The sequence below is a fragment of the Peromyscus leucopus genome, chromosome 1 (assembly GCF_004664715.2).
Source record: "Peromyscus leucopus breed LL Stock chromosome 1, UCI_PerLeu_2.1, whole genome shotgun sequence".
NCBI lineage: Eukaryota > Metazoa > Chordata > Mammalia > Rodentia > Cricetidae > Peromyscus > Peromyscus leucopus.
Genome location: NC_051063.1, coordinates 97,663,968 through 97,678,443, shown reverse-complemented (window position 1 = coordinate 97,678,443; position 14,476 = coordinate 97,663,968). Strand labels below are relative to the sequence as shown.

At 41.8% G+C, this 14,476-nt stretch overlaps 1 protein-coding gene across 1 annotated transcript; it reads right to left on the bottom strand.

Moving 5' to 3' along the window:
- Window positions 1-26: 26 nt before the first annotated feature.
- On the bottom strand, window positions 27-13,371 carry LOC114710283 (synaptotagmin-9-like). Its single transcript, XM_037204386.1, has 2 exons — window positions 12,938-13,371; window positions 27-1,696 (listed from the first exon to the last, which is right to left on the bottom strand). Exons 1-2 carry the CDS (start codon window positions 13,369-13,371, stop codon window positions 1,027-1,029), a joined length of 1,104 nt encoding a protein of 367 aa, XP_037060281.1. The 3' UTR covers window positions 27-1,026.
- Window positions 13,372-14,476: the final 1,105 nt, after the last annotated feature.

Below are 14,476 nucleotides of genomic sequence, written 5' to 3'. Positions count from 1 at the left end.
ATGAAGAGGTCTGTTCCTTCCACAATATCCCAAATCACTCTAGCTTTATCAACAGCTGTTCTCTCCACCTTCTCTTCCTTCCAAACATGAAGATGGAGCCCACCATGACCTTGGCCACACTTTCCTTACCCAGATAGCATGACAGTGCTGGCACAGGTACTTCAGGGCACGTGGAGAGAACTACTAAGGTATGAGGAAGTTCCCAGATCATAAATATGTTTAAGAGCTGAAGAGTACTTTGTGGGTATTTGGTCCTCGGGTACAGATTTGAGGGTCTTCTTCTTTAGCAGAGTGAGTCTTTGACTCACTCAAGGCTCAATCCCAAATTAGATCTGTACCTGAGCCAGAAAGTGACTTGGTCCCTCTGGATGCCAAGGTGAAGAGGGCAACACTGGCCTCAAGAAAAGGCACTAAGAGTAGCCTCAGGGAATCTCATCAGGCAACTTGAAAGCATCACTTTCCCAACAAAGTCTAGTTTTGCTGAGTCTGGAGCTTTAGGGCGGTTCAGCAGGGAGTGACAAGGATGTAAATGGAAGAAAAGCATCCCATGGGATCCCATGTTTGAAATGTAAACATGGCTACATAGACTCTTGACCTCTCCTAAGTCTGACATGAGAATTGACCTTTTGTGGATCAGTTCTCCCTTCTTTTCAGACTGACTTCCTTATAATTTTAATTAATGAGTATTATGTTTGAAATTACAATGCTAACTCTTCTTAACCACTTCCTAGTTCAGGGTTAAAATCGAGGATTTGGTCCTGAAAGCACTGTTAAGCCAATAGGAGAATCCAGACATGGACCTGGTGCTGTCAATCACGCAATGGACTTTCAGCTGTAGAATACAGTGAACAGGAGGTGGAGACCCAGTTAGTACAAACTGAGATAGCTCTTAAGAAAATGTGAGGACTGATAGAGAAGAGGTAAGAAAGAGGAAAACTGATTCCTTAACAGTTTTAGCAAATGATTTTTGTCTATATCAAAATCAATACTGTTAAAAACCTATCCCTCCATTGATACAAAGAGCTTTTAAAACAACGGTATCATTGTCACTTTCATAGTTTGCTCCCAAATAACATAATGTGTAAGCAGTCTTGCTGCGAAAACCAAGAAGCAACCCCTCCACACCAAATGAAGCAATGCTAGACTCACGTTGGTGACATACTCGATATCCTTCCAAAGGATGCACTCCCTGGGAAAATCAGCCAAGTCGAAGAAGTGGTCCACCACCACTTGACCAATCAAATCATGGCGAGAGAACCTGTCAAAGTCATACACAGAGAAGTGAAGCTTCCGAGCTTCAAGGTCATTGTAGGGAACAGGAAATAAAAACACCTCATCAAATACAGGGTTTAGGGTCTTCCTGTGAACTTTAGTCTGGTGTTTTGTTTTCCGGTCAGGAAGCAAGTAGATCTTGACATAAGGATCTGAGGTCCCAGAGAAGTCCTTGGCAGGCAAGTTGACGGCTTTGTGGATCTTCACGATGAGCTGTTCCAAGTCACAGTCATATTTTAAAATGAAGTTCAGCTTCCCGCAGGCCTTGCTGTTACTCCTCCTCCCATCGTCATTGTCCAGGGACCTCTGCTTATATAATTCTGGTTTAATTCTACCAATCCCAGTCAACTGCTCCTGCCTCTGAAGCTGCTGGATATTAAAGTCCGGGTTTGACAGATTCAGTTGTCTTCGGATTGAGTTATGCCTTAAATGAAGAGCAAGACACAGCAGAGTTATAACCTCATTAGCTATCTGTCTTTCAGAATCTAGTGCCTGGAATATCAGTGTGCTGTTACATTTTGAGTAGTGCTTATGTCTATGTCTGTGTCCACCCCTCACTTTTTTTTTTTTTTTTTTTTTTTTTTTTTTGCCTAAACTGAAAATGCTTATCAGGTGAGTAATATGAGTAAAGATGCTCCCTACAGCTTTAGGCTAAAAATTGAGGCTTGGTAACAGGAAATGAACTTCTGCACATGTGACCCAAAAGTTTTAAAGGTTTTCATGCACTTTCTAAATGGTCTAATGTGCATTAGAGCCTATCTGGTTTGTAGGATGTGAAGATTTGCATGAACAAGATTGTTTAAGAAGAAAATTACTCACTTTTAGATTATATCCCCAAATTGAAATAACTGGCTGTGTGTTGTGTTACAAAGAATGCATCTTACTCAAGCTGGGTGTGGTGGCTGATGCCTGTAATTCTAGCACTTGGGAGGCAGAGATGGAACCTTTACCACTGAGTTAAAGTCAGCCTAGACTGGAAAGTGAGACACAGCCTCTGAAACCAAACCAAAGATAGCTTTCTCTGTATTACATGAAATTTTCTACTACTGGCTTACAGCTTTATAAAGACACAAATTCTTACTCATTAAGATAAAATTATTTCACTGTGGGAATAGAGATTTTACTATTGTAAAGACTTATGGGACCAGGGTATGCATGCTTGCAAAGGATTATGGTGCCTCTGTCAGGAAAGAGACCATGCTGTCTGCTGTTTCACATGTGTTATCAGCAAGTGAGTGTTTTCTTTCTAAAAATTTATTATGTATGTGTATGTGCATGTGTGTGTAAGTGTGTGTGTGTGTGTGTGTGTGTGTGCACATGTGTCTAAGGGTGTTCATGGAAGCCGTAAGCTCATACCCTCTGAGCTAGAATTACAGGTGGTTGTGATCTACCGAATATGAGTGCTGGGCCCAAATTCCTGTCCTCTGAAAGAACAGCAAGTACTCTTAACTGCTGACCTATCTCTCTGGGCTCAAGAAGTTTCACTTCTGAAAGAAACTCTCTTGACAAGAAATTAAAGTTGAGCGACCATGAATTAGAGATGAATTAAGGAAGGTTAGATGCTGATATTAGCACATTAGACTTTGCTAATGGACTCTAGACTTCACCTCTAAGCTTGAATTAGAAGTTTCTCTAAAGTTCCCCTTAAGTCCTGTCTCATCTGAATTGGTCCTCATAAGGAGGAAAAAGCAATCATTACAGATAAGGCTGGTTATTTAACTGCTTTTTTATGTGGTGCTAGGGAGTGAACTCAGGGCCTCCTACCTGCTACATAAATGCCCCACTAACTGAATTGGAATATCCAAGTTTACTTTTTACTTTTTCCTCTGATGCAAGCTCTCAACAGTTTCTCTGGCTGTCCTTAAACTCACTCTGTAGTTCACATAGGCCTTGAATGTGCAGTCCTTGTTCTTCAGCCTCTAGTAGGCCCCTCTTGCTGGCATTATAGGTCTGCATCAACAGGCCTACAATAAGGCTGTACCAAAGGTTGCTTTTTCTTGTTTTTAGCTCAGAGTGCTGACTATATGCTAATTAGCCAGTCAATAACCTGAATTAAAATAGTGTCTCTAGTGGAAAGTGACAGGGACATCTGAGTTGTTTCTAATGGACTGGTGACTGGTTGGAGAGGCAGAGCAGATACTTGGAATTGCTTTCCTTTCCTTTCTTGAGACAACCTTATGAAATAATCATGTGAAAATGGGATTTACACACCCAAAACATTGAAACCATTCTCTTCTTTATAGCTCAGATGTCATGTTGAACATCTCGACTCATCCTAAAATAGCCCCTGGTCACTAATCACCCATATAGCACCCCCAAGATTGCTGTCACAGAAGGATCACTTGTACCTGTCACATTCAACACAGCCCACATCAAACAGACACATATCCCAGGTACAAAAATGGCCAGACATGCAAAGACTGCAGTCTGAAGGCATCTGCTGTAGATTATAATTTCTTCCAGAGAAATCGAGAATGTTAAAGGTATTTTTTGTGCCTAATGATTTAGGGGAGGTCAGAAAGACAGGACATGCTTTTAAGTGATCAAACTGGCTGTCCATTAGTGTAGCCAGGCCACTCCCTCATCCAGAAGTGGAGCTGCTGTGGAGCCAGAACAGAGCTTTAATCTTGCTCTGCTGGACTTTGTGTGCAAGAGGGACTGGCACAGAGTAACAGGCATCCTACCCTAGGCTGAAACCAGAAGAGATGAGGGTACCAGCTCCAGCTCTCTGCTCTTCATCTTTCTTTTCAAGTTAGATCGGGTCATCTATACTTCAGTGAAGTCATTTTATGCCATTCTGGCTAAGGACTAGTTAGTAGGACTAACAGGTGATACTAGTTAGTGGTACTCTTAATGTAATAAATTGCACTCTTAATAGCCAATAGGTGTGGCCTTGGGATGTGGTTCAGTTGGTGGAGCGCTTGCCTAACACTCACCAAGCACTGGGTTCAGTCTCAGTACAACCTAAAGCTGGGGATGGTGGTTCGTGCCTGTCATCCTAACACTCAGGAGGTAGAGGTTAGGAAGCTTCCAAATTCAAGGTCATTCTTGACTACAAGGCAAGTTGGAGGCCAGTGTGGGATACATGAGACCGCTTCTCAGAGACAGCTCCTGAGTGCTTCTACTCAGGACTTGAGTCTGATTGAACCAGCACTGGGCCCAGTCACTGAGCCACACTCTTCCTGGGTTTCTGCTAAGCAGACTCTGCATAGCAGGATTCCTTCATGTTTTTATAGTTCTGGCTGTAGATTCATCACAGAAAAAATTTTGTCTGCACCCCTGTCTGTAGAACTAACCTATGGAGCACATTTTAATTTAAATTAGAATAAACAGAACTAACCAATGGAGCACATTTTAATTTAAATTTTAAGTAAATGGATTTACCTACTTAATAGTGGAACATATTATGTTCAACATATGCATTCCCTTAGACAAAATCTGGAGATATTAGTATTACATGTTCGGCTCTTCCTAATCACAATGGAAGTACCAGTTGGTAAAGGGAGAGGGCTGGAGAGGACATTATGGAGACATTTGTACTTCAAAGGCAGAAGCCAAATCTCATCCCTGAATGTGCAGGAAGACCCATTCCAAATTCCAAAGCAAATTCTGTCAGTAAAGTGCTTGCCTTGAACATACAAAAATCTTACTTCAGGGGATGAAGCTATGGCTCAGTGGTTAAGAGCATTTACTGTTCTTGCAGAGGACCTGGGTTCAATTCCCAGCACCATGTGGAAGATCAGCAACTTCAGTTGCAGGGGATCTAACACCCTTTGCTGACCTCTTCAAGCACCAGCATGCACATGGTATACACATGTACACACATACACAATGCTCACATACAGAAAACAAGATAAATCTAAAATAAAATAAAATCTAAGAAATTAAAAAGAACGCGAGTCCAACTTCCAGAATCTTTTTTTAAAAAACTATTTCATTCTTTTATAACAAAACACAAAAGCTGGGTGTGGCAGCACATATTTGTAATCCCAGCACTGGGAAGTTGGAAATAGGTAGATCACTGGGGTTCAATGGCCAGGCAGCCTAGCCTACTTGATAAGTTCTATACCAAGGAGAGATCCTGTCTCACAAGAAAAGATGGTAGCTAGTACCCGAGGAAAAACAGTTGAGGTTGTCCTCTGAGCTCTACATAGACATGCATGCATGCATGCATGCACACACCCACCCACATACATACCACACACACTGTAAATATTCTTCTAAACAATTCAGTCACAAATATGTGTATTACTACACAACATATATTTTACATGTTAATTCATGCCTACTAAAATTTCTCTCCAGAATTACTAGTGGGAAAACAGTTGAATCTCACTGTAGGGTAGTAGATTAAATCTGTGTGTGTCTGTGTCTCTATGTTACATCTATGTCTCTGTTTCTCTGTGTGGCACTCATGTGTATCTATGTCTGTGCATCTCTGTATGTGCACATGTATTTGTGTGTATGACGCTGTGTACATGTGTGTCTCTGTGTCTGTGTGACACACCCACAGAACAGAGAGGTCCAAAAGAGCCAGAGAACCAGTGTAACTCACAACGTGCCTGCATTGCTGCTAATATTCTGTGGGCTGAGAAATCAGAGCAGGGAGACTGCCCTGGGGACACAAAGGAAAAGATGAAGTAAAGGAAATGGAAAATCAATATTCCATAGCTCTCGAGGGCAATTCAGATGGAGGCAGGAGGAAAAGGTAAGTCTAAAACAGACAGGACAGTGTTCTGACCTGCAGCCCCACACTGGGTTGCCATGCTTCCAAATGACCTTCAGGGTAGTATACAAGAGTTCCTCAGGGAGAGTCTAGAATTCTAGCATCTCTTCGTGACACTGGGACAGTTAGTGACTGTGGTAAGGAGGACTTTCTCTAAAACACCGTCTTCTACCTTCAGAGTACTCAGGATTTAATGCACATAATGAATGGAGGCAAAGGTGGAGAGATGGCTCAGAGGTTAAAAGCACTTGCTGCTCTTTAAGAGGGTCTAGCACAGGTCCTAGATCCCATGTTGTGACTCACAACCATCTGTAACTCCAGTTCTAGGGGATCTTCTAGTGAAGAGTATGTCAGTACCATACACATGTGTAATGAACATACATATAGGCAAATACTCATACACATAAAATAAAAATAATCTTAAGAAATGAAACACACACACACAAACATAAACATAGGGAGGAAAAGGTAAGTTCCAAGGATGACGGGTCCCAGAATTGAGAGACAGCCTCCTTTGTAAATAAGCCACACCCTAACGCTGGCCCTGAGAAGCTGGCTGCCAGGATTGTGGCTTTTGGCTTTCTCCAGCTCCAGTTCTCTCAGGGCCAGAAGATGCTGCTTCTTTTCTTGGAGGAGGCAAGGAAAAGAACTTAAAGACTGTTCTTAGCTATCCCAGACCTCAGCTGAACCTGGAAGAAGTCTGGATTTAAAGATACTTAACACAGTTTGTACAGCAGTTTTCCTGTGATACACGAGCAAACACACCCAGCCTTGGGCTGAGCCCAGCCACAGGGCCTCATGTGTATCTATGTCTGTGCATCTCTGTATGTGCACATGTATTTGTGTGTATGACTCTGTGTACATGTGTGTCTCTGTGTCTGTGTGACACACCCACAGAACAGAGAGGTCCAAAAGAGCCAGAGAACCAGTGTAACTCACAACGTGCCTGCATTGCTGCTAATATTCTGTGGGCTGAGAAATCAGAGCAGGGAGACTGCCCTGGGGACACAAAGGAAAAGATGAAGTAAAGGAAGGAGTAAGAAGTAAAGGAGGAGTAAGAAGCCCCAGGGAAAGGGATTTTGCTTCCTCCCCTTTCCTTTAATGGAAACTAACTAGTTCCAGCTCTAAGGTCAGTCCCTGAAGTATCCCCACAGTGCCAACCATTTTCATTAGATCTGAAGGAGATCTTACTGCAATTTAACAAATGAGAATGTGGAACGGACAGTGGACAGAAAGGTGCAGAGAAAGAAAAAAAAAAAAGGTCTAGTTCAGGTCCTGAAGGTGATAAGTGGCCCAGCAGGTGAAGGCTCAGTTCTCCAGGAGTTCTGAAGTACAACAGGTGAGGATAAATCATGACTACAGGTTAGAGAGTCTGGGAACAGATAAAGAATAAAAAGGCCCTGGCTCAGGAAGGTTTAATGGAAGAGACGAAAGTTGAGCTGGCTTTGCCTCAACTGTATTCTCTTGCAAAATGATACTGGAGACTTCACTAGGAAAACAACTCCAAGGATGTTCAGCTCAGTAGCCCCAGTCGCTTTCTCCAAAGTCCTTTACTAAAGTCTAGCATCCAGTGCTTAGGACCCATTTCTGGGTTTCCTGAGCTACCATGGACAAGTACACACTCTTCTATGCTCCTTCATCTCTATGACCTCATCTCAAGAGATGAAACCTGATCTACTTTCCCCACAGGCTTCTGGGGCCAAAGGGAGAAAAGAGGGAGGCAAACTGAACCTCAGAACTACCTTTGTGGGCAAAGTTCAGAAATAGTGAGACAAGACCCCATTCTCCCCTGAAACTCTATGTGATGGAGAGAAGAGTTGGCCACTTTCAAATACACTTCTCTTTCTTATGTAGCCGTTATCAACCATGTCTTCCCATTCCCAAGTGCACCCAGATCACACATTCCTTCATCACTGCAGGCCTGAATTGGTCCCTCATGCTTAGCCTTCACCGACCCCACAGATCTTATGCATAAGGTTAATCTCTACAGACTTGAGCATTTCAACCAGTGTGATTGGTGCTCTTCTTTGGGGCCTTTGAGGAGAGAGTTATGTTTTCTTTGTCTGTTTGAAAAAAAATACTGGTACCCACCATAGAATTTTCCACATAATAGATGCTTAATATGCATGTTTAGAGTAAATGCATTACTGCCATGGATAAAACATCTTCTTATAATTAAATACTAGTAGGGAACTATGCATTTAAATATAGTTTTTGGGGATTTATGGGAATTCAGAGGTCTAGGTAACTTTAATTTTCAAAATCATCCATTTATTAAAATCCGAATAAGTAACTGTAAGAGTAATTAAGAACCTTTTGTTTTCAATACCAAAATAGGACTTAATAGAAACATGCCACTTAGAGCTGGGGAATACAACCCAGTGGTAGAGCATTTGCCTAGCATGTGTGAGACTCTGGGTTCAATTCCAGCCATGAAAATAAGAACACCTCATAGAGTTATGACAACATTAACTTCAGTACTCTTTACTGGGGTTGTAGCCAATAAAAGGATCTAAATGTGAAGACTGATGGTTATCTTCATCTTTAGTCTCTGTCAGTGCATTTCCATGACCCTATGGATTGCTTACTACAGAAATAAGGTCAAAGGTCTACAAGGGAGATTCTTAATAAATGTGAAGCCTGAGGTGAATGACTTTCCACTGGCCTCACACCATTAAAGACCCTTCCTAGTCTATACTTCTGACCTTTTGCCATCCTTGTCAGAGAAATGTGGACTGCTACTGGCCAATGTATTCTGTCAGTCATTCATAGAAGAGAGTCTGCTATTCCCAGAGCTGTACCAGGGACTAAACAGAGAAAAAGAAACAAACAGATACGGTTTTTGAGCTCACAGAGCAGTCTAGAGGAAATAATGGATGCTAAAGAAACAAAGGATGACTTGGAAAGAGTCGAATGTCATGAAGGAGTGAAAATAAAAAACAAAACAAATGCAAAACAAGAGTGGGAGGCAGTAGAGGATGGAACATACCCTTCAGGTGGGGTGTCTGCGCCTCCTTAACAGGGACATTTAAGTTAGGACATTAGCACTGCAAAGGCAGGGAAGGTAAGAATAAAAGGAAAAGCATCAGTGGCTGAGGGAACAGAATGTGCCAAGGACTCTAGGCAAGAACAGGCTCAGATATGGCAGGGAGTAGGGGAGGCAAGTGTAGCTAAGAATGGTGAGCTTTCTATGGGGTCCAAGTGAACAGTAACCGCTGGAGTTGTGCATCATGGTGGCCCTGGCAGGAGGCTGCAGGGCCTTCACAGATCTGACAGGAAGTTGTCAGTTGTCGTATGACCAGTTCAGTTGTCATAAAAGCAAATTATTAGGCAAGAAATCTGAGACTTAAAAATATGCCTGGACTTTCATCATGGGACATGACTCAGGAAACTGAGTAGAAGGTAGTTTCAGTTCCCTCTACTTTGGGGATCCAGGAAGTTTCATTTATTCAAGTTTTCTTAAAAAGCTCTGATACTGAAAAATTCTGAGAAAAGTAACATACCCACATTCCCAAAATATTAGGTCAATACTTCACAGAAGGCCTCACCAGATGAAAAAAAACTAACAGGAATTCTCGGTTGTTTGCAGCAGTAACTGAATTAACCAGACACAGAATTTTAACATGCTTTGCCTTGGGAAAACAACAGAAAGCCATGCTGACAAGAAGCACTTTGTATGTGTGTGTGTGTGTGTGTGTGTGTGTGTGTGTGTGTGTGTGTGTGTGTACATTGTTTCTTGAGAAAGCGTTTCACTGTGTTATGTACCCTTGCTGTCCTAGATCTCACTGTAGACCAGGCTGGCCTCAAACTCGTAGAAATCCACCTGCCTCTGCCTCCTGAGTGCTGGGATTAAAGGGGTGTGCCATGGCCACCCAGCTGACATTCTTAGAAGACAAAGCTTAGCTCATTCCCATGGCAATGAGGTGAGCACAACATTCCTGGGGAAAGAGGCCAGGTAAAGTGATTTCCTCAGGAAATTCTATAGCAGAAGCTATGCCAACCATGGTGGCAAGGAGTGTACCCTGAGCACTGTGCACTGGGCCTAGGAGCAACCCTGGAAATCATGGGACAAGAGGGAATAGTGGCAGGATAGAAAAAGCAAGACAGTGAAAAGCAAAGGACATAAGGGCATGAAGGCAGAGGGATAAAAACACGAAGGGAAGAAGGTGCTAGACCATCTTAGCAGAGCCTACCCCTTTCCCCATAACCATGGTACTGAAACAATGTTTCAAATGGTTTAGAAGGCTGTGTATGAAGCTCAGTGATAAGGCAATGCCTAGCATTTCCAAATGCCTACGTTTGGTTCTTAGAGCCATAAGAAAATACCAATCTTTTGAATGAAGAAAGGAAATTTCATTCATTTTTCCATCTTGTCAGTAAAAAGTTTGTGCGTGTATTGTAGGGGCATTCCTTCAAGCATATACAGACATCATCTTCAGCAGAGTAGATGTTACTGCTTGCAAAAGACCCCTGAAATCTAGCTTGTTAACTACTGTGATTCTCTCAAGATAAAGAGGGTCACTGGACCCTTACCTGAGATTCCTGCCCCTCCCCCTCCAACTTCTGGCCATTGCACACAATTCTAACCTAATTCCACTTTCACGTGGCCTCAGGGTCCTAGGAAGTATTAGAGAATATAGTCGGTGGCAGGTAACTGAGGCAATGGTGGTGAGAAGCTCCCTCTATGTAGTTATGGGAAGTCATTGTCCATACTAGAGTGAGACTTTCTGCTAGTGTGGCCGCTTTGGGGTCACCCACACTCCTGTAAGTAATCCAATAAATTCACTGGTTCCTCAAGTTAGACATGATGGAATTAAACCTTGCTTTGGTAGTGGTGGTGAATGAGAGAGTTGGTTTACAACTCTCCAAGGAAAGCTCCCCACAACACTCTGTCTCTCTGTCTCATTCTCTCTCTCTCTCTCTTTCTCATTTGTGTGTGCATGTGTGTACCACATTCTTACAAAACAATTGCTAATGAATTTGAGGATCAGTGTATGATACACTGCTAGACAAAGAAGAGCATTTTCAGGAAGAACACAAGGAACTAGGTCAGTAGTAACTTAGGCATGAATTTTTTAAATGCAGAGCAATGCAAATTGTAAATACTAGGTCAAATGCAGCTGAAAAGCATTTAGATTGCTAACAGCAGTTCAGCTGTTACTGAACCCAATTTTCACCGTTTGAAAGATAATTTAACTGCATATTTCCAAACCTACAATAATCTGAATATAAAATGCACTCTACAGGGATTAGTCCTTTCTTCTTCTTTTTTAATTTCTTTTACTGAATTTCCACAAACCTATGGTAATGCTAATAATTGGTTTTGTCTTTTAAACACATTTCTTTATACAGCTTATCTAAATATTTTTATGATAAACACTGTGATAATTACAGAGATACCATTGATAGCAGTTTGTTAGTTATAGGGCAGGATGTACAGACCATTTCTATTAGGAACATTTTTTTCACTCTGTATCTGAGGGAACTCAGACAGGAGCAACTGAATGAGTAGTTACCCACATGGAAAGCTCCAGGTCTTGGGGACACTAAAAGGGCCTCGTTATGTAAGTCTGTCCCACTGTGTGAACTCTATGGTGATATCAACTCTAGTTATTTGAAAAGAAATCCCTGAGATAAAGTCTGAGGGTTTCTTGCAAATCAGAAGGCAAACAGAGCAACTTCCTCAAGGAGGACTATTTTAAGTTTTGGTTTTTGATACAGAACTGGAAATAATGCTAAAATAAGTTTCTGAAAAAAAAATCAAACTATATAAACTGTCATATTCTATCACACTTAATGTGAATGAGTGTACTCTCTAGGATAAACTTCATTATCATTCCCATTTCTAGAGAACAGAAAGCTTTTTAAAAAACATCCCATACTATGTTCATATTTAAAAAAATAATTGCATATGTTATTCCTCTGGCTTTCACTCAAGCAAATATTTTAATTTTTAAAAAAGGCTGATTCCCATGTCTTCTTGCTTAAAATCTCTTATCACAAATTAGGTTTTATATCCAGGGATTAGAACTGGTTACCTTTTCACAACTTTGGCATTTTGGGAGAGGAGTGCCTCAACCTCAGCAGCTTGGGGGAGTTATGCTTCAGTGATAGTTGTGTGAAAACAGCGACGTGGAAAGCAAAATGGCAGTGCTACCAGTGCAAATCTGTGCAAGTGTGTGTTACCATTTGATTCTCAAAACAACTCCTAAGTTGGTACTTCTATTATCCTTCTATTATCTGAAATGGACACATATGGAGCTTATGTAATTTTTTTTCAATGCCATGTATGACACACATGTAAATTAAGCAGTTCTTTACATCCCAGAGCCCACAGATTTTTAATCAGTATACCCTTATTGGTCCACTGCTTAAGAACACACAATATGTAGGCAATAGAAACCCTGCTCCCAGAAGTCTGCAATTGTTACAAAGTCTGGGGGTGAACAAAGACTTCCGGTTATAGTGTAGCATCTGAAGTAAGCCTATTTGTGAATGCTAGGATAGCTCAGAAGCACAATAAGTCAATTTTATGGTTTTAGGAGGACATCATAAGAAAAGTACCTGAGAACTCAGATTCTATTGTCCAAATCCTGACCTGGGTACATATTAATATACATCCTCCTTAATTCTAAATTTCTCTTACTAAAAAAAATAAAATAATAGTAGACATTTCAGAACTGTAAACTATACAAAAATAACAAATATATGATAAAGGAACAATGTTAAACATTATTTTTATGGATTCCAGGGAAACTAAGCAGAGCTCTGTAACTAAGTCCAGCAAAGAACCACAGAGTTATACTATTTTCATGTTTCTGGGATTGAGAGGACATCTAGATGATTACTTGATCCTCCGCTAGTCAGTACCATCACTAGCAAGAAAGGAAGACAGGGTGGTCTTTGCCTTGCATTCATAAGGGAAGGGGCATTACTGACCGAGCTGACGGCGTTGGCTCTGTGACTTGTCGCTGCACACGGATGGCATGGGCACAGTTCTCTTGGCCACCTGGCTGGGTGGAAAGGGGAAGGTCGGGGGAAGTGTGGCTGATCTTCATGGAAGAGTCAGGACAGGGTGTGGGTGGGTCTAGGAAGTCCTCACTGTTCTCCTGCTCATTGGTCTCTGTGTCTGTGTAGTTAAGAGGCTCTTGGTTGTTGTCTTTGCTACCAGAGAACAGGCCTCGATCTCGCCATGGAACCCAGCACAATTTCCAAGACACGAAGAGAGAGACACCAAAGAGGGCAAGACCACAGGCGGTAACCACAAGGGTTAGCAGGCTCACAGAGATATCTGCAAAGAAAAAAGGAAAAGTCAGTGCAATGATGTCTTCATGGCCACCCACTGCGCAGTCCAGGCGGAAGGACCATCTCATCCACTCATTCTAAAGGGCCCAACTCTGAAGGCCAGGCTGGGAGATGCTGAAGTATTACCTGACAATGAGGATTCAGACACAAACCAGAGGCTCCAAGAGCAAAGGGAGAAAGAAGATAACATTGCATGCAAGTTATGTTTAGAAACAACAGAACGCTATGTATTTAAGGAGACTCTTGAGTGTCCCTGAAAGTTGAATTAGACTATTCTACAGGAAATACCTGTCATTAAAGTTTTCTGAGCACAGAACTTGTAACTGTCTTTTAAAATTACCCTGTCATCTCAAAGAGCCATACAATTTAGGAATTAAACTACATTTTTCCTTCTATTAAGTTTTTAATAGTCTGAGCTCACATGTTTAGTGTAGTCTGTAGCATCAAGAATACCTACCACTTAGGTTTTGAGAACCCAGACCATCACAGCTTGAGTTACCCCAGTAGTAAATCCTGGGGCATCTATTCAAGAGCAAGAGGTTTTCTTAGAAGATGAAAAAAAAAAAAAAAAAAAAAAAAAAAAAAAAAAAAAAAAAAAAAAAACCAGACAGGCAAAGTTGGGGAAGTAGTATGTTGTGTATCATCAAGCCAGTTATCAAAGTGAAGGCTACAGGTTAAACTGTTAGAAGAGTTCCATGCACCTTAGGGGCTACCCCACCCAAGAAGTAAAGGTCCAAGGCCCCTCTACCCATTCCTTTCGATCACTGACTTGAGGGCAGCTCTAAAGAACATTTCATACCGACATTAGGAGGAAGAATGAGCTTCAATGGCCAGAAAACATCCCACATGGAAGCCAGTGCCGAAGCCACAGTGGAGGTCTGAAGGCATGTCACGACGAGGTAAGGGCAAGGGGATACAGCCGGGAATGATGGTGACTGTATGTGGACCATAGTCTCATGTCTACACAGTATTCTACAGCTATACTCATACCTTTAAAGGCAAAATCTAGTCTCTCTCAGGTTCCTATCTCAAGACAGGGTTGGAGAGACTGAAGCATGAATCTTCATCTCTGACACCACTACTTTAAAGGATGTTCCTACATGTCCATCCTGTAACTCAGGTCCCCAGAACTTTCCCCAGGTTTTGCCTCTACTAGTTATTTTTTAAAATCTG

Bases quoted from the DNA above. Each gene is read 5' to 3' on its own strand.
- LOC114710283 (XM_037204386.1), bottom strand. From the start codon at position 13,371: ATGAGATGGTCCTTCCGCCTGGACTGCGCAGTGGGTGGCCATGAAGAC. The intron at 1,697-12,937 runs GTCAGTAATGCC...TCTTCATTTAAG, and splicing joins GAGCCAACGCCGTCAGCTCG to GCATAACTCAATCCGAAGAC.